The following is a 20,510-nucleotide window of genomic DNA, read 5'->3' as shown; positions in this document are numbered from 1 at the left end:
TGTGTGTTTTCCCCCAATCAGGCCCTAGGCTCTGCTCATTGCAGAAAGTCTTTGCAGTGGTGTTGGGCTTGGCCAGCATCAAATGGAGCAGCTATTCCATTTTCTGTGATCAGCATCAGTGCTTCCCAGCATTATCATGGAGAGATGAGAGTTAATAGGATGTGTTCTTAGGACCTGTTCTCCTCAGGAATGGCAACTCAAGCATCTTGAAAATTTAGTCTCACAAAGAAAAGTAGATCACTCTAGTGAGTAATAATGAGTCATTGGGAGCAGGGTTTCATGCCCTTGCTAATGAACAATGCAGGGGAAGAGAACAGAGGCTGAGAAAACAAAGGGACAGAGAAACTGCAGGAACTCCAAAACACTAATGAAATTCTTCCAAATAAAAAGTAGCCTACCCAGGACTTCCCTGGTGGCACAGTAGTTAAGAATCCTCCTGTCAAGGCAGGGGACACGGGTTTGAGCCTGGTCCAGGAAGATCCCACATGCCGCGGGGCAACGAAGCCCGTGTGCCACAACTACTGAGCCCGCGCTCTAGAGCCCATGAGCCACAACTACTGAGCCTGCGTGCCACAACTACTGAAGCCTGTGCGCCTAGAGCCCATGCTCCACAACAAGAGAAACCACCACAATGAGAAGCCTGCACAGCACAACAAAGAGTAGGCCCCGCTCGCCGCAACTAGAGAAAGCCCGCGCGCAGCAACAAAGACCCAACACAGCCAAAAATAAATAAATTAAAAATAAAAGCCTACACCAATATCCCCGAATGCCATGCATGATAGTGCATTTCCAGGAATTAATAGTTTGAGTTATTAAAATAGAAATTAAAAAATATAATTTGATTATCTAAATATTTCTAGGTCACACAGACTGACCAGAACAAGATAATGGGGGTGAAGTGGGGAACACAGGGGAAACCTAGACATTTCAACTTTTATAGTGCCTTTCAAGGCCTGGCCTTGGTAAAGTTTTCAATGTGTACATGGAACATCAATGATTTGAATTTCCTCCCTGTCAGGACATCTCTCTGGCGTTTAATTATTACACTGCAGAATGTTCACTGCAGACAAATGAGTTAAAGCCTCAGGCATTATTTCAAAGCAGCTCTGAGAGGGAGTGGTGGGGCTAGTGTACACAGTGTTAGAAGAGGATATGAAACAAGTTTTGCTTGATTTTCACTGTTGAATCTCATTCCTTGCCAGGAATACGACTGTGCTGAACAGTAAAATCGTTTTGTGCTTGCCCTGTATGAGAATCTAAGCAAGGATTTTTTTAGACTGAAAGGGACCTACAGAGGTCATTTAAGTGAGGTCCCTCCCCCACCTGCAGGGAGAATTACAGCCTTTCTTAAATATTTTAAAAAGAAGATATTTCCCAAACTCTTCTAATTTGGGAGTGTCTTCTAATTTCTAACTATCTATCTATTGCTATGGTTCACTGTTAAGAGAATTTGATTTTCCTGACAAGTATTAAGGAGAATGGGTGAGGATCTGCCCATCAGAATTTTACATATTATCTGAATTATAAGAAGCTATAAAAGGCAAAGAGCATGTAAATGTCTTCCTTCTACTTCAAAATACAGGAGTCATCTTTAGTATATAGTACAATTTTTTTTTTTTTTTTTTTGTCGGTACACGGGCCTCCCAATGCCGTGGCCTCTCCCGTTGCAGAGCACAGGCTCCAGACGCACAGGCTCAGCGGCCATGGCTCACGGGCCCAGCCACTCCGCAGCATGTGGGATCTTCCCGGACCGGGGCACGAACCCGTGTCCCCTGCATTGGCAGGCGGACTCTCAACCACTGTGCCACCAGGGAAGCCCCTATAGTACAATATTTTTTAAACCTATAAAAAGCTTTAGAATCTGACTTCTCTTTTAGAAGATTACAATATTGAAGCCTCAGAAAATACTTAAGGTTAGGGTTGCAAATAAAATTCAGTTTTTCTGAATACTTAGGTCAGGATACATTTCCTTACACCATTTAACTAGCTCTTAAATACCCAAATAAAGGGATATTCCATCTGGTTTCTCCTCTCCCACCCCAAACTACTTTTTAAGAATAAAATGTGTCCACTACTTTAGTATTGCTTCCAGGGGCTCTTGCTTTAAGTTAGTAAAACTTCCAGGTCCTCTGCTACTCTAAATGTAGATGGCAACATTTTATTTATATATATAGGTGGCAAAGGAGGCATTCTCGTTGAACAAAGTACAGTGAAAAGCCTAACTCAAGCATTTAAAATATTTCTGGGGCTTCCCTGGTGGTTCAGTGGTTGAGAGTCCGCCTGCCAATGCAGGCGACACAGGTTCGTGCCCCAGTCCAGGAAGATCCCACATGCCGCGGAGCGGCTGGTCCCGTGAGCCTTTGCTGCTGAGCCTGTGTGTCCCGAGCCTGTGCTCCGCAACGGGAGAGGCCACAACAGTGAGAGGCCCGCGTACCACACAAAAAATATATATATATATTGCTGTAGTAAAGTCTGTGTTAATCTCAGTTTTGGAACAGTGACAGTTTGAATTCTTCCCCATCTCTAAGACCCCACACATTTATTTTTGTGAGAATACACTTTTATATCTATGGGAATACTTGAGCTCATGCAAAATACGAGAGATTTGAGCACATATGAGATTATTCTGTTTTTCATACTAAGGTAACTATGTTCTTGGTTTTGAGGGTCCTTTGATCCCCATTCTCTCTTACAGGAAACTAATTTTCCCCCTTCCTTCAACTGAATCTACATATCTAAAGAATGCAATTGCTTCATCAATTGCCAACAAATGTTAGCAACTGTTAGCTGTGTCCATAAAAGGGACATTTTTAATCTTATTAGCACACCCCTGTAAACCACGGATTTACAAAATACTTGAGATTTTGAAATGGGTGGGGAAGGGAATAGGGGAGTTGCAAAAAAAGCTCTCTTCTAATTAAGTTTATTAGGTTTTACAACAATGGCTGGTCAGTAAAGATAATCTAACAACCTCTTTCAAGGACAGAACGAAAGGACAGATTTAAATTTGTAAAGATAAATCTACGTAATGAGAAGATAGGATAGCTCATGAATATGGGTTTGTTCATCACAAACTACCAAAACAGAATCAGTTGTTGTTTATGATACAAGGGATTTTAAGACCTTAGCATTTCTAAAAATATATCCTAACCAATTAATTCTGGATGTGGGCAAAGATTTAGCTATAGGAATGTTCACTGAAATTGCTTATACTAGCAAAAGTTTGGAAATAACTAAAATACTCCATTGGGATTGCTTAAATGTTGTTCCGTCAATATGATACATACTTAATATAGAGATACTAAAAATGATATTTTGGAAGATTACTTAGTTATACGGAAATATGTCTCCAACAAATCATTAAGTGAAAAAACAGATCTCAAAACTGAAAGTGCACTATGACGACCTGTTGCAAATTTTTTTTTTTTTTTTTCGGTACGCGGGCCTCTCACTGCTGTGGCCTCTCCCATTGCGGAGCACAGGCTCCGGACGCACAGGTTCAGCGGCCATGGCTCGCGGGCCTAGCCGCTCTGCAGCATGTGGGATCTTCCCGGACCAGGGCACGAACCCGTGTCCCCTGCATCGGCAGGCGGACTCTCAACCACTGCACCACCAGGGAAGCTCCAACCTGTTGCAAATTTTAAGAAATAAAATTAAATATATGAAAAAAAAATATGTGTGTGCACACATATGTACTGATAAGTATACATACACTCAAGATACACACAAACACACAGAGAATACACATAGAAAAAAAAAGACTGGACACATATACAGCAAATTGTTAACATTTCATTATTATCTCTAAGAGATTTTTGTTTCCTTTTTTTCTGATTTATCAAACTTTCTAAATTTTTCAAAGGAATACTTGTCACTTTTATAAGGAAAAGAGCAGTCAACATTTTATGTGTAAATGACTATTAAAAGATCATTGGGTAGCATACATGTGGAACTTATCAACTTTAGAATCTTGAAGGCATATGGTTCAAAAGCACAGATATATATGTTCAAAGAATTAAATTAATCAAAATAAATTTATGGTTAATGACCCCATAAAAGGTAAGAAATGTTTGCAGAATGTCTCAAAAGTGTGTGAAGTTGCTATCGTAGATGCAGCAATATACTTTCACAAAACCTTGTGAATAACTCAGAGGGGGAGAACAGGAACTGAGACAAGAAAGGAACATAGAAACAGCTGTCACTGTCAAAGACTAGTAAAAAAACTTAATGGATTATCACTCTGATACAACAGGACATTTCTGATGTTCTCATGTTTTCAATCACTTCATTAACTGGCTTGTCTAATACTGATCATGCACAAAGCTGCATAACAGTAACAGTTAAACAACATGTGAAAAAGCATTTGACATAGTCTCTGTCATTCCATTTTTCTACTTATTTGTACCAAACAACTCCAGAGATGGGCAGTCCACCTTTGTGATTTTCTTTTCTTCCTTACTGCACCTATCTATACCTCTTAAGCTTGTCCTTATCATTTTACTTAAAACACACTCTGCTTTCCAGTGACCTTTCCTTGGGTAAGCACTGTGGTTTAAAAAAAAAAAAATTTCAATTCATCTTGATCTCTCTTTGAAAACAAGTAATCAGTGGGGCATGACTGTCCCAATTTACCTTCTACCCTGTCCTTTTTCTCTTTATTTTAGTTAGAGGTTGGGGTTCTAATCCTTTCTTTGACACTAAGATCTGTATGATCTTGGGCAAGCCACAGTTTGTCCTAGCTAGGCCCAACTGGTATGTGTGAAAGCACTGAGTAGATTGCAAAGCATTTACAAATATGATTTTTTTTTTTGCGATACGCGGGCCTCTCACTGCTGTGGCCTCTCCCGTTGCGGAGCACAGGCTCTGGATGCGCAGGCTCAGCGGCCATGGCTCACGGGCCCAGCCGCTCCGCGGCACGTGGGATCTTCCCGGACCGGGGCACGAACCCACGTCCCCTGCATCGGCAGGCGGACTCTCAACCACTGTGCCACCACGGAAGCCCCAAATATGATTATTGAACTAGATGATCTCAATTTCATTCAAGGTCTAAAATATTTATTCTATACTTTAAATTATATTTTTGGTGAATTCAGCTGATCCAGGAGTCAGGAATTGCATTTTGGCATATTGCAGAAGATTTCCTCCATTACAGTAAAGCTGCTGATGATTCAAAACAACAGAATGGGTAATTCCCTGCTGTCCAGTTGTTGGGACTGTGTGCTTTCACTGAAGAGGACGCAGGTTCCATCCCTTGTCGGGGAACTAAGATCCCACAAGCCGTGTGGTACGCCGAAAACCAAACCAAAACAAACAAAAAACCCAGAATGATTTGTAACCAAAAACAGGTTCAATTACTGAGGCTGAAAGTTACCACGAATAATACATGATTTTAAGGAGAAGGCTGAATTCGTAGCCAACACCTAAAATCCCCATTTTCTACATTAGAAAACCCAACTTTCACCCTTCTTAATCTGATAAATTTAAATCTTAAGATTTTCAACTGAAATCACATTTGAAAAGGCTACTACCACTCATTTGGCATTTTAGTACATTTTGCTGGATATTGTCAATGGTGGAATAGTGATTACAGCAGGCAGGAAACAAGTGAGGGGACATACCAAAACATACACATAAAATCATAGACTCTCAGAGTTGAAAGGGCTTCTAAAAGTGATTTTAGATTAGTGAGTCCCAGACTGTGGCATTTCAAAAGCTTATAAAAGTTAAAAAAAAAAAAAAAATGGTGGGGAGGACAGACATAAAGTATCAACTTTTAGTTTTGCCAAACAAGGATATCAACAAAACAACCATCTACCATCAGGACCATATTATAAAAGGGCACTTCAACAACACATATATAGGAAGATAAAACCTCATAATAACGTGTAACTTGAAATTAGATAAATTAAAGAAAAAACGCATTATACTTCTCTTTTCTAGTTATCTCATGGAAAACTCGATTTGCCCCTGTCCACGCACAGACCTCTGGGAATCCCTAATCTAGTCCACTCCATGCACACCGTTACCCCCCAACCCCGAGTTGAGCATCTGTATCCTCACTACAACAACAAAAAATCCATTTAAATGTATACCCCAACCCTTATAGGGAACTCCTTAAGCTGAGGAATCCATTAAATTTTGGATGGCTGTGGTGGAAAATCAGCAGAACAGTAGCTATCTCTGAAAACTTGGGAACTTCAAAATGCTTAAACTTGACTTTTTTTTTTTTTTAAGACCAAACTCTAACAGCAGAGAATTTTAAGTAGGCCAGACATGCTTTAGAGTCACTAAAGGAGATTGCCTAACAGTGTTGATTTGGGAGTCAGGTGGCCTGGGTTTTGGTAGTGCCTCAAAACTTCATGCTAACTGAGTCTTTTCCCTCTGTTTTCAAATTCAAGACACTTAGGTCAGCGCTTTATGAATACAAATATTTAAGCCAGAAACATGTAGGAATTCCAGTTATCTTCCAGGATGAACCCCATTACTAACTACTTCATCAGCTTTCAAACTTGCAGTTAAGTCTACATTTTTTCCAGTTTTAATGAAATTATTTTATTTGGGATAGATTTTGCTTAAATTTTCACAACTGAGGTTTTGATTCACTCATTTATCAGGGTTTGATTCATATTGCAGGTGATAGCATCAACACACAGCTTTGACCAAAATAGGATTCTTCAAGGTTTCTTTTGCGGGGGGGCGGGGGCGAAGAGGATAACTTTCATATGGGCAGTTTTTTCACGGCAGTAAATCTTATTTTCTATTCACCATATACTGGCCATTAACATTACTCGAATATGGTTTTTTTTCTCCCTTTGGGAATCAAATCTCATCAGTGGGTAAACGACACAAAGACACAGAGCGGCAGGGTTAATTCCTGCTTCCCCTCTTTTTCCCCCTCCTGTAAAAACAGGGAATCCAACACTCCGTAAAGCGCAGAACTCTAATAAGACTAATCAACTAGACTGCTAAAACAGGGAGCCCTGAACAAACCCAGCCCGCACAGGGATGCTTTTCTCTTTCTCTCCACTAGAGGCGATAGCCTCTTTCAAAAGAGAAATTGAGCTGGAATGGGCCGGTTGGGGGAGTAGCCCCCGTAAAGATCAAAAGGTTAAAAACCACCTCAAACAAAGAGCAAAGGTCAATACCCAACTCCCAAGCCCTGACGTATCCATCTTCCACGAAAAATGAAGGTGACTCCTCCATAACATGTTCTCGAGACCTGGGGCCGCGTGCCCTTTCAGAAACCAGGCGGGTCTGAGGTGACTAACAGGTAGTTCGCAGTGGAACAGCCAACGACCGGAAATGGAAATGAGACCCGGGCGGGGATGAGGAGACGCCACGGCACGCTTGCGCAGTCAGCGGGGTTGCAGTACGCGTGCGCAGTTGGGCGGTGACGGGGTGACGCTCGGAGCGTGGGCCGTGACTCTCACGGATCCGGTCCCGCCCTCCCTTCTCGCTGTCGACCGTCCGGGGCTAGCGCCCGCGATCCTTTTCCCAGAGTGCTCTGCGCCGTGAAGAAGCGGCTCCCGAGCGCTGGGGGCATTTTGTGTTGGCTGGAGCCGGAGTAACAAGATGGCGGCGTCGGCGGAGTGACAGGGGTCTCTCCGGGCGGGAGCCGGCGGCAGTGGTGGCAGCGGTATCGCCGCCCTAACTCACCGCTCTCCTTTTCCAGCCCGCGACGTCGCCGCGAAAGTGAGGCAGCGGCGGCCGCCAGAAGCAAGTGGCCCAGCCTGGTTACCGTGAGAACCCCCTCAACAATCTGCGGCCTGACAGAAAGAAACCTGACAGCAGCGGTGATTAGGTTCTCCTTGGCCGACTCTGGGCCCTGTAACGCCGAGAAAAGAGCCAGCGTTTTCCTGCCGCCCTCCGGAGCCCTGCTCCGTGGACGAGCCCTAGGGTCTCCCGTTCTCCCCTTAGAGGTGTCGGGGCTTAGCCCCAGCCTCCATCTTCGTCTCTCAGGATGGCGAGCAGCAGCGGCTCCAAGGCCGAATTCATTGTCGGAGGGAAATATAAACTGGTACGGAAGATCGGGTCTGGCTCCTTCGGTGACATTTACCTGGCGATCAACATCACCAACGGCGAGGTAATCACCTGGGGTGGGGTTCACGACTACGCTGCGCCTGTCCTCCCCCCCTCCCGCGAACTGTTCGGGCCTTTTCCCACCGCATGCCGCACTGGAAAGTCCAGAGGGAGCCAGTTTTCCTGCCTTAGGAACCACCCCCGCTTTCTTTCCCTAAAAGGGAAGAACCCAAGATAAAGGTTGGGTGTACTAGGAAGTTTCCCAGCTTGTTAAAAATACACCTTAATCGAACTTTTAAAACCGTCGTTTAAGGTGAGGGCGGCAAAATCCTATTCCTGTGATCCCCATGTTTTTCTATCTATATTTTTAATTCTGCCGGCGTTTTTGTTCCCATTAGGACAGCATCCGATCGCCTGGTTTCTTCATAACCTCTCATTACGTTTTCTGCATGAATCGTTTTCCTGCACTTTAGAGGACGTGCCGCTTTCGTCACCATCCCCTGAAGAGGCCTTTGAGGCTGGTTGCCTCGTTTTATAATTACAAAGAGAGCCTTCTTTTCCCAGCCTCTCACTTCCACCTTCTAGTCGAGAGTTGGAGCTTTGCTCGTGTTTCCCTCTCTTTTCCCAAATGACATTGAATCCATAAGGATGTTGATGCCATCATCCCCTCTTTCCCCTGCAGGAAGTGGCAGTGAAGCTAGAATCTCAGAAGGCCAGGCATCCCCAGTTGCTGTACGAGAGCAAACTCTATAAGATTCTTCAAGGTGGGGTTGGCATCCCCCACATACGGTAAGAATCCTTAAGCAAATAGGCGATCCTCTGAGGGAAGTATGGAAACGGGGAAGATGTGTACGAGGCAGGTGATAGGGCCAGCTGAATCCGGCTCTTGGTATTTGAGTTACCTGGGTTTCCTGTGAAGCGTAAGTCACCACAATCACAGAGTAAATTTTAGTTTGCCAACTTAGTTTAGAATTTCAGTTTGTAACACTCGGCTGCAAAGCTTCCGTCATTCTTCCCGAGGCTTTCATTTGCGGTTAAAGTATGCGGCTCATCTTTGATCCCAACGCGGAAGGGTTGCCTGCTGTTTTCTTTCCGTCTGCACCTCAGATGTTCTTGGGTTTGTCCGGTGAAGTGGATTTGAGGGTGCCGAAGTCACCGGGCTGGGCCAGCTCGGGTTGCTATTGGAGCTGGCTTGGGAAATGGCTGCTCTTTTGTTGTGTTTTTGTTCCAACATGTCTTCCTCCTCCGCTTAGAAAATGGCGGAACGACGTGACTCAACCGCATATTCCTGCCTTTTTCTCTGCTTGAGTTCATAAGTTATGCTTCCTTGAGACCCTCTTTAGCAGCCCTGAGTTGATTAAACCTTTGAAAAGCCAAGAATAAAGCTGCAGACAGTGGTGGGGTTCAGGGAAGGAGATGCCATAATGACAGTCTGATCTCTGCAGCAGATGCGATGTGAAATTAAATTTACTCTGCAAAATCTTTCGTAGTCTTTCCAGAAGTGTTAATTAAGTCTGTAAAGGATGGTAATGTTTGCTACATTTCAGTCTGTGTACTAAATTTTGTGGGAAATGGCAAAGGCAGTTTGAACAGCGCTATGTTGAAATTGACTCAGTTGTATTAAAAGAAAACTTAATCGTGTAACCACAGTTTGACAAGTAACTTTAACCTGTTGAGTTACTTGGTCAGTAGCTCCTCACATCTGGGAAATTGTGCCTTTTTTTTGGAGATGTGATATTGGTGAAGGCAAATAGTAATCAGGATAGAAGATGACCAGATGAAGACACTGGGTTCTTTTAAATGGTTAACTTTAAAGGATTTTAGAATAGTTTGATTTTTGAGATTAAAGAGCCTCTTTCCAGAGTAGAGACTAAAATACAGTTTAAGACTCAACCATTTTCCAACAATTACTCAAAAATAACATTTGCAAAAAGATACGGAGGTAGTTGAGAATTAACTGGAATGGTATTTACTGTAGCCTGTTTTACTATCCCAGCTTTTATTCCTCAAATCTTGAATTAATGACTGGGTTATATACATTAATTCTGATGTGGAAAAAACCGGAGTGACACTATCCTTAAAAATTTTCCAATGCTGATAGACATTTTTAATGGAGAAATTGAGTGATACGATTTTCTATTGGTTCAAAGTCAAAATAAATTATTAGGAAGAAAATTCCAGGTTTATCTTATGAGGTAAATGTGAAATCTGAGATAATCCAGATTTGAGATTTTTAATGGTTCTCATCCCTTTAAAAAAAAAACAAAACCCTGCTGTGTAGGAAAATAAATTTGTTATTGTGGAAAAGTGAAAACCTTGATTAAAATATCTAGCTTTTTTCTTCACAAAATAAAAAATATCAATTGCATTCGCCTAAAATTTTTAAATTCCTTTCCCTTTGCATTTACTTTCATCTCTCCACCCTGGATCTCGCTGATTTGCTTTCCATCACTAGTTTTTCCTAGAATTACATGTAAATGCAATCATACAGTATGAGGTCATTTGTGTCTGGCTTCTCTAACTTAACGTAATGCTTTTGAGATTCATCTGTGTTGGGAGGTTTTATAAATTTCACAAATCAGGTTGAACTTAATGTATTTGAAATCATTTTCAGAAAAGCAGTAAGGGCTTCCCTGGTGGCGCAGTGGTTGAGAGTCCGCCTGCCGATGCAGGGGACATGGGTTCGTGCCCCGGTCCAGGAAGATCCCACATGCAGCGGAGCGGCTGGGCCCGTGAGCCATGGCCGCCGAGCCTGCGCGTCCCGAGCCTGTGCTCCGCAACGGGAGAGGCCACAACAGTGAGAGGCTCGCGTACCACAAAAAAAAAAAAAAAAAAAGGCAGTAAGCATCTGGCATTTTCAGTGCTAAACGCAAATTAAATACATGCACTTTTATTTGGTAGCTTTTATTTAAGGACAACACTGATACAGACCAACAAGGGCAATAGTCAATATACTGATTACACACATCAATAAATGAAATTGACTTGTGAGCAAAATTCTAAGAGGTTGAGTGCAGAGGTTGTTGTGGTAGTTATAAACTGGATGGAGCTAAAGAGGTTAACCTGACTTTCAAGTTAAGACTTCCTGGGAGAGGAGATGGGACTTCAGGATCTGGCTCTAAGGAAGAAAGCTTGGTGAACTGGTTGGGGAGGGCATCCAAGAGTAAAGTGTGGCTTCTGGGAGTGGTCTCTAAGGCAGAATGTAGTAATTGCATGAGGGTGAGGAAAGAGTAAATTTGTTTTAGGAGTAGTAGAGTCCAGGTACATAGAAACAAAAAATGGATCATTGGTTTTAAAGTACAGTGTGAGAGAACTGTTTGTCCACTGAAGTGGAAAAGATAAGGACTTACATAAGCTTTCTTTATTTTGGGTGGCAACATCTTCCCCTTTGCTGTTTGTTCCCCACTATTTCCACATCAACTATATATAGTATACACTTAATAAATATTTACTTGGGAAATATTGAATTAAATTATTCAGTTTAGCTAGATTAAAAGGGCTGTCTCTTCTGTTACCCATTGTTTTAGAAATGTTGACACTAATTAAAAATTTTTAGATTTGCTGCATTTATACCACACTAATATCTCCCTCTTCCCCCAATCCACCCCACACCCTGCAATTTTCTTAAAGATACTATGGGATATTCTAAAACAAGGGCTGAAAATTACCTAGCCTATATAGCATACCTGCCTTATCAAGTCCTTAGTATGTAAGGACCTTACTAAGGGATCTATTGTGCAGAAGCATAGCATCCAGTGAGTGTAAAGAGCAAGAATGAGAGGATGGCATTCAGTCTCTTGATATTTTTAAGAAACTGAAATTCCTTGAGCCTTGTGAATTGACCTCTGGCAGCTCATTTTAAATTACTGTGTTTCTGTTACAACCCTCCCTTTCTTTGTGCCACTTTGAACTGAATTAAATTGTTCTCTAAAGAAGCAGTTATGTTATAGCCAGGCTCTAAATCTGCTATGTGGTACTGATTGAGTGATCTGGGGTTTGTCAGTCCCTTAACCTCTTTGGGCATATCAGTTTCCTCATTTTTGAAATCAAAAGAGGGTTTTGCCAGGTTGGTAATTTTCTAGGTTTGCATGCTGAGCTTTTGGGTAGGGTTTTGTTTGAACAAGTTTCTCTACTTAAGTCACTGGCCTAGTTGATCTCAGAACTTTCAGCTCTGAATTTTAAGATTTATTTTCAGATGATGGTAGCTAGAAAGCATTTCATCACATTTGGTGTTTTGTCTGGATCTTACCTTTGAATGATATTTTAGTAGTGAGATACCACTCAGGACCTTAAAAATGCTACCTATGTCAGGTAAACCATAGGTTACCACTTAGGAGAAAGTAAATTAATGGGATATACTTTTATAGGAAAACATGATAAAGAAAATAGGAGGGGCATAGGATAATTTTGGTTGTCTTGTTTTTTGTTGTTGTTGTTTTTTTAATATTTATTTATTTGGTTACACCGGGTCTTAGTTGCGGCACATGGGCTCCTTACTTGTGGCATGTGAACTCTTAGTTGCGGCATGCATGTGGGATATAGTTCCCTGACCAGGGATTGAACCCAGGCCCCTCTGCATTGGGAGCACGGAGTCTTATGCACTGCTCCACCAGGGAGGTCCCAGTTGTCTTGTTTCTTTCACCACTTTTTTTTTTTTTTTTTGCCCTCTTTGAATGTCAAATATTCTAGGAGATATTTATAAAGTACTAGTTAATCCTTACTGTCCAGTGTTAAAAGCAGCTTAAATTTTAATCTTAGCTTTTTGGCACTGAGCATATATCCTGTAAATAAGTTCTAATATTCTTATCAGAGAACAAAGATGATGTCTACACTGGATATGTCTTTATTAGAGAGATAACATTACAGATCACAGGATTCATACAGTAACTGAATCCGTGGTACACTAAGGGTACTTATATTGGCTTATGCTGGATTTCTAGTAATGGAATAATGTAATGATGCTTAGATAGCATTTGGAGCTGGATGAACCCTGAGAGATAATAGCCCAACACTTCATGATATATAAATTAGACTGTTGAGTCTCAGAGGGGTTACTAGAAATCTCCTAACTTCCAATTTTCCTGTGAGCCATTTTCACCTTTATGTCAAGGTCAAATCATGTCTGCTTACATAACCCACACCTTTTCATTTAATGCTGCAGAGCCATATTTTGCCTCCTTCACTCTATGGCGTTTGGTCTCATACAGAAAAACTGATAAATGTAAGTAACCTATTGTTTGTATTATTATTTAATTAGATCCTTATGATTCTTATTCTCCCTTTTGAATCCATGGATTGCTGGATGAGAACTTTTGTGGACATTATTAATTTGTATCTTAAAGTGGAGTAAATACTTGTAAACCCTTGTATAGTCCATGGATTTTACTACCTTGGCTTTAGTCGATTTTAGAGCTAGATTATTTTGTTTCCAAGTACATTTAATCTGTACCTAAGGTATGATTTAGTGATGTTTTCTCATGATCTGTCCTGTTTAGTAAGAAACTTTAATGTCAAGAAGTCTATACAAGAGAAAACTAGAGTTTGAAACAAATGTTATAAATCTAATCTTTTGGTTTATTCCATTTTATTCTTAAAATCAGCCTTTGAGTTTTAACAGAAATTTTTCTGAGGCTAAATGAGTACCTTAATAGGTTTCATAATATAAATGAATAACTAGTCTAAATTATGCTTTTTGTTACTGTTTGTATTTCCAGTACAATCTCAGGTGGCTCTTGAAAATTGTTAATAACCAGTAATCACATAACATGTACTTATCCATGTCTTAATGGAATTTTTTTAAATGAGATGTAATTTTCATACAGTGAAGTGTATATAGATCAATGTGCCATTGACTCAATTTTGACAAATGCATACACTGGTGTAACCCACACTCCCTAATGAGATAAAGAATATTTGATTTTTTTTTAATACTGCTGATCCTTGGTAGGCTATGTTTTGTGACAACATAGGTTTTGTATATGTATATATATATATGTATATATATTTTTTTTTTTTTTTTTTTTTTTTTTTTTTTGTGTGGGCTTTTCTCTTTTTTTTTCTCCCCTTTCGGGGCACAGGCTCCAGACGCACAGGCTCAGCGGCCATGGCTCATGGGCCCAGCCGCTCTGCGGCATATGGGACCTTCCCGGACCGGGGCATGAACCCATGTCCCCTACATCGGCAGGCGGACTCTCAACCACTGCGCCACCAGGAAACCCTTAAGAGTTTTTTTAATGCATTATATAAATTGATGGGATCAGTAGAATAAAAGGTGCATCTTCCATTCTCTGCAATGACATTTTGTTTTAGTTGCCTTTTATTCATAACATTGATAATGTACTTTGAAATAAGTGGGTAGTTGGATGAATTTAGTGTGGCTAAACATTCTTTTTTCCATCTATGCGCAAGAAAAAAAGAATCAACCAATATCCAGGCATTGCACATGGTCTCATTTAATCATTACAACAATCCTGTAAGTTGAGGTTTTATATAAAGTGTGAGTCAAAATGGTTAATTTGCCTAGAGTCACACAGCTGATGTGTTATTTGAATAGATCTTACTGCCTCTTTCAGTGGTTCCCAAACTTTGCTGCACATTGGAATCACTTAGAAAACTTAAAAAAAAATATTGACACCTGGCTCCTAACCTCAGATATTTTGATTTAATTGATTTGGGGGTATGACTTTTAGTATTTCTTTTTTTTTTTTTGGCTGCCTCCTTCGGCTTCTGGGATCTTAGTTCCCCAATCAGGGATTGAACCCAGGCCCGCAGCAGTGGAAGCGCAGAATCCTAACCACTGATCACCAGGGAATTACCACTTTTAGTATTTCTTAAGTGAACTCAGCTGAACTCACTAGGTGGTATGCAATTTACAAATGGAAATATGGCTGTACTAGTTGATTTAGCTTTGAATCCTGATATAAAGATACTACCATATCAAAATGCTGGTGTCTATTAATTTCACAGTAAAGCCTTGCTAATGTGGTGGACATTTGTCAGCATAAGTATTTATCAGTGGTGAATTGGCCTTTTGGAATTTCTTTTGGTTCTGACTTGCAGTTTTTGTACAGAAGTTTTTTTTATTAAAGGGAAACAAGATGGCGACAGTGACTAAGCATACACAGTACACATCATATGTTTTGTTTGTGCCATCTTTAAGTGTGCAATGGCAAGGTTTGCAAATTAACCTGAAATTGAGGCTGTCCTATATTTCAGGTTGTCTGGAAGCTGCTCTGAGTACTTATCTGTTACACTTCCTTACACTGCCAGATTATTCTGTACTTAAGGTGGCTTTTATGGCAAGGGGAGTGTGAGATCTGATTTAAATCTGCCTTGTTGGAAAGTAGTAGCATGAAGTTTTTGTAAATTTTGTTTTAAGTTCCAAATTTTCCAAGTCTTTCAGTTATATTAGAAGTGTCTAATACATTGTCCTTGGTAACACTATAATGAAATTCTTAAAAGACTGGATTTTATACCTTTATGTAAATACCATTCTTTTCCTTTTCCATTCCTTTACTACCCTATTCACTATGTATTCATGTTAGGTTGTTTTGCTTTTGGCTCTTCTCACTTGATTGAAATTATTGTTACCACTAAGCTTCACTTGTTGAAATCCTAGTGTTCTAATTTTTGGACCTCCATAATATTAATACTTTGTATCCTTCTTAAGAAAGGGAGTGATGTTGGGTTTTTCTCTAAAAATTAAAGCTCTGTTGTTGGAGAGTGATAGTGAACTTTACAGTACCTGTACAGTACCTTCTAGAGAATTAGCAAACATTTTTCATTCAGTCAACAAATACATATATTTGAGTGCCTACTACATACTGGGTGGGCAGTTTCAGATACTGGGCACATTTCAGTGAACAGACAAAAATTTTGTGAGGCTTACGTTCTTACTGAGCATCTGCCATGTACCTGACATGTATATAATTGTGAATTTGTCTCTTGCTGAAAATTAGGAGCAAAGATGTCTAAATCTCCTGTAAGGACATGAACCTTCCCTTAACATCAAAGGGATAATATGAGTTTGAGCCCCAAACAGCATTCTGAACCATGCAGAGGTTGCCTTGATTGGAGAGGTCAGCAGGGACCCCATTATGTCTCCTTGTGAATCCTGCTTAGTCAGCATTTCTCAAACATCAACCATGCATAATAATTACCTACAGAGCTTGTTTAAAATGTAGGGTTTACTGTCTCACCCCCAGATTCGTTTGACCAGTACTGGAATGGGCCCCAAGAGTCTGTATTTTTAGCAAGTAACCTCAGATAATTTCTGCTAAAGACCGCAGAACCATGCTTTGGGAAATACTGTGTTGAGGTTTTGACACTCCATTGTATTGAGCAGTTGGGGGTAGTGAGTGATTATTTTGCTGAGAGGGCTCTGACTATTGTTGTCTTGGTTGTTGTCATTTCATAATTGTTGGGCAACTGCTTTTTGTAATGAAAGTAATCCTTTTGTTTGTGTAGTGCTTTTACAATCTCATAATTACTGTTGTATCTCTTGATAGGTATAATAGATAAGTTATATTAAGAATGTTTATCAGTGGAACTTCCCTGGTGGTCCAGTGGCTAAGACTGTGCTCCCAATGCAGGTGGTCCAGGTTGGATCCCTGGTCAGGGAACTAGATCCCACATGCCGCAACTAAAAGATCCTGCACCCCGCAACTAAAGCACACCACAACTAAAGATCCTGCACTCAGCAACGAAGATGCCGTGTGCTGCAAATAATTCCTGGTGCAGCCAAATAAATAAATATATATGTATATATATATTTTGTTCTTTTAAAAAAAAAAGGTTTATCAGTGAGCAAAAATGGCTTATGCCGGTAAGAAAATGGCAAAGCCAGAACTAGAACCTGGTTTTTTTTGGCTGCTGGTTCACTATTCTTTGCACTATATTGCATATACTGTGAGTTCAACCAGCTTCCCATTTTCAAATCCAACTTCTGGTTTACTGGGCCACTTTTTAATTGTCTAGTCACTGAAGGGCTTATTTTTATAAGTATATATTGCATAGTTCTATATTATTAGTTCAGGTTTACATAGAATTTAAATTTATGGATAGATATTCATGTGTTCATTCATTGCTTTTTTTCTTTCAGGTTAGATCGTTCCTTTATAATAGCTTGCGTTGCCTCTTCCATTTTTCCCCTTTCCTATATCTGCGTTAACATTTCAAGCCCAGACTTTGTGTTCTTTCTTCTCTTCTACTTTTAAAAGATTATATCAGACTTTGGAATTGTTTGTTTTCCTTTGTGTTTATTTGCTAATACAGAGAAATTTGAGTTAAAATTTTTTTAACCTAGAATCTATCTACTTAAGAAGGATTTGCTAAGCAAATTAATTACTGTAGAATGTGGTGGGGGGAATGTTTCATCTAGCCAAAATTATTTGTTCTCTTAAATCTTTATATGTAAAACTGTCTTAATACAGGTGATTCCTATAGTGCAGAAAGCACCCTAAAGGAAACCTTTTGGTCTCTGAAGTGTACTAAGATATATTTTGATTTCTGTTACTTTTTTGCTCTAACATTTTTTTAAGGTATTTATTTATTTATTTATGCATGCTGCACTGGGTCTTCGTTGCGGTGTGTGGGCACAGTAGTTGTGGCACGCGGGCTTAGTTGCCCCTCAGCACGTGGGATCTTAGTTCCCCCGACCACAGATCAAACCCGCGCCCCCTGCATTGGAAGGTGGATTCTTAACCACTGTACCACCAGGGAAGTCCCTTGCTCTAACATTTTAATGTACGTTTTCTCATATTTCTCTTCTTAAGGAGTGGAGGTAAGTCATTTTAGCCTTGAGAATTTGAGATTTAAATTAGGAAGAAGGAAAAGGGGGCCCAGTTTTGTTTTGGCTGCCTCATGTGGCATGTGGGATCTTAGTTCCCCAACCAGGGATCGAACCCATGCTCCCTGCATTGGGAGTGCGAAGTCCTAAACACTTTAAAAGTAGGGTGGATGGTTATAGCTTTGGACATGTTGAGTTTAAGGCGCAGCATATCCCAAGTTTAGCTCTTGTATAATTAAGTTAGCAGAAAATACAGACCTAATCCTAGGCCAGGGAACTAGGACTGGTGTTAGATCTGAGCAAGATCAGCATAGAAGTGATAGTGGAGAAAGGAAATTGAGAAGTGAGGACTGAACCCTGTGGTGGAAATTCAGAGTTAATCAAGGCAAGAGGAGAGTTGGGATGATGGGGTGTTGCAGTTAAAGGAAGTCAGTTTTTAGGAGGAGGTAATAGCTATTCCAGAGAAAGAAAAGGAATGAGACTGTAAGGCTTTGGGCTTTGGCTGGAATAGAGCTCAGTATACAGTCATGATTAGTAAGTCACTGTTGACTCAGTGATATGGCCTGAGGGCAGTCTGGTGAGGGGATAAGGATATAGAATTAAAGGATAGGCAGAGAAAAAAAAAGGATAGGCAGAGATCAGATTTTTGGAGTTCCTCATATATATGTGAAACTTTGCTTTTTTTGGTGTGTAATTAGGGAGGGGCATTGGTTTTCATAGCAGAGAAAGGACACCATGAAACTGTAGAGGAGTGACTGAAAGTAGGAGACTATGTAGAGAGGTAACGGGCATTTTTCAAAGTTTAGCTCAGATACTAACTTTTCTAAGAAGCCTTCCCTTTTATCCTCTGAATAAATTGCTTGCTCCTCTGTGTTTGTTTTTGTTTTGCGGTACGCGGGCCTGTCACTGTTGTGGCCTCTCCCATTGTGGAGCGCAGGCTCAGCGGCCATGGCTCACGGGCCCAGACGCTCCAGGGCATGTGGGATCTTCCCGGACCGGGGCATGAACCCGTGTCCCCTGCATCGGCAGGCGGACTCTCAACCACTGCGCCACCAGGGAAGCCCTCCTCTGTGTTTTATATTTACTTTATTGTCTCTTTTATATTGTACTTGTCACTTACCTGTTCTTTTAGGCCTTATGCTGCTTATGGCATCCTTATCAGCAGTATCACACACATAGTAGGTCCTTAATAAGTGTTGAAACAGAGACTGGAGGAGCAGATTTTGGTAAAAGATTGACAGTTTTATTGAGATAATTTACCTATGTAAGCATCATCTACTTAAAGTGTGCAATTCAGTGGTTTTTACTATATGTATAGTTGTGCAACCATCACCATAATCCAATTTTAAAATGTTCATCACCCCCCCCCAAAAAAACCCACCTTGAACACATTAGCAATCACTCTCCATATCCCCCCAGGCCTAGATAGCTACTAATCTACTTTATACATTTGCCTATTAGAAAAGATTTGGGGCTTCCCAGGTGGTGCAGTGGTTGAGAATCCTCCTGCCAGTGCAGGGGACACGGGTTCGAGCCCTGGTCCGGGACGATCCCACATGCCGTGGAGCAACGAAGCCCGTGCACCACAACTGCTGGAGCCTGCGTGCCTAGAGCCTGTGCTCCGCAACAAGAGAAGCCACCACAATGAGAAGCCCGTGCACTGCAATGAAGAGTAGCCCCCGCTCACCACAACTAGAGAAAGCCCGCGCACAGCAGCAACGAAGACTCAACACAGCCAAAAATAAATAAATAAAAAGAAAAGATTTGATCAACCCTTTATAATTGGTATTGTGAAACTACAGGTATATTGTCCCATTTCCCAGTGGAGTAGTATATTTTAATACTTGTATTCCTCTGGAGGTTCCAGTTCTCCACATACTGTCTTCCAGTACTACTATGACCAAGGCTAGAGAGAGCAGTGACAGCAAGGACCATTTGTAATCTTTGAAGTATAATTTTGGGTAGTATGATGAGAATGATAACCATTATACTGGGAACCAAGAACAAAAAATGAGAGTAAGATGGCAAATAGAAACTATATTTTCAACAAGTTAACTGTGAACAAGAAAATCGGATGATCTTGTCTTACTATGAACCAACTATGCTGGGTACTTTCAGTTTCTTGTGAATAACAAGCTTAATGTGTACTCCTAACCCCGACACACCTCTTTACCTGGCCGTCTTCTGTTTATGCTTCAAGAATCAACATACTTCTTAGTCGAGAAGCTTTTCCTAATGCCTCCCTCTGAAATATCTATTGGGTCCCCATAATTTGTACCTTCTCACCATCAGTTTCTCTTTCATCATATGTGTTTGCCTACACAGACTGTGCTGTAAGCTATGAGAGCAAGAATTATTGGGTTTTGTCTTGTTAGCCACCATAAATATTGAAAGGGTAAATTAATAGGAGCTTTAGTACTACTAAGTATCAAAGCACATTTTTTTGCTTGTGGTTTTTGTTTTTTTTTTTTTGCAGTACGCGGGCCTCTCACTGCTGTGGCCTGTCCCGTTGTGGAGCACAGGCTCCAGACGCGCAGGCTCAGCAGCCATGGCTCACGGGCCCAGCCGCTCTGTGGCATGTGGGATCTTCCCGGACCGGGGCGTGAACCCGTGTCCCCTGCATCGGCAGGCGGACTGTCAACCACTGTGCCACCAGGGAAGCCCTTTGTTTGTGTTTTTAAAATTTGCGGGTTAAGGAACATTT

The 20,510-nt window shown here is 41.0% G+C and overlaps 2 protein-coding genes across 7 annotated transcripts in view; one reads left to right on the top strand and one right to left on the bottom strand.

Annotated features, from left to right (window-relative positions):
* ARHGEF37 (Rho guanine nucleotide exchange factor 37) overlaps positions 1–7,281 on the bottom strand; it is a 74,782-nt gene extending 67,501 nt beyond the window's left edge. The window contains exon 1 of the mRNA XM_029218256.1: positions 7,146–7,281. Within this exon, the coding sequence (XP_029074089.1) occupies positions 7,146–7,203 (58 nt within the window). The 5' untranslated portion in view covers positions 7,204–7,281. The remainder of the gene's footprint in view (positions 1–7,145) is intronic.
* Positions 7,282–7,369: 88 nt separating this feature from the next.
* The window catches only part of CSNK1A1 (casein kinase 1 alpha 1), a 50,522-nt gene continuing 37,381 nt past the window's right edge, over positions 7,370–20,510 (top strand). For 3 of the 6 annotated variants that reach the window (XR_003792873.1, XM_029219180.1, XM_029219178.1), the window contains exons 1-2: positions 7,370–8,083; positions 8,702–8,808. Coding sequence is in view for 4 of the 6 variants with exons in the window: in XM_029219180.1 (XP_029075013.1) it covers positions 7,961–8,083; positions 8,702–8,808 (230 nt within the window). In the remaining 2 variants the exon portion in view is untranslated. The remainder of the gene's footprint in view (positions 8,084–8,701; positions 8,809–20,510) is intronic. The other 3 variants (XM_029219182.1, XM_029219181.1, XR_003792874.1) reach the window with 2 other exon arrangements.

The sequence above is a fragment of the Monodon monoceros genome, unplaced genomic scaffold, assembly GCF_005190385.1.
Source record: "Monodon monoceros isolate NGI ecotype Baffin Bay Population unplaced genomic scaffold, NGI_Narwhal_1 Super_Scaffold_12, whole genome shotgun sequence".
Taxonomy (NCBI): domain Eukaryota; kingdom Metazoa; phylum Chordata; class Mammalia; order Artiodactyla; family Monodontidae; genus Monodon; species Monodon monoceros.
This window is presented reverse-complemented; position numbering and strand designations above follow the sequence as displayed.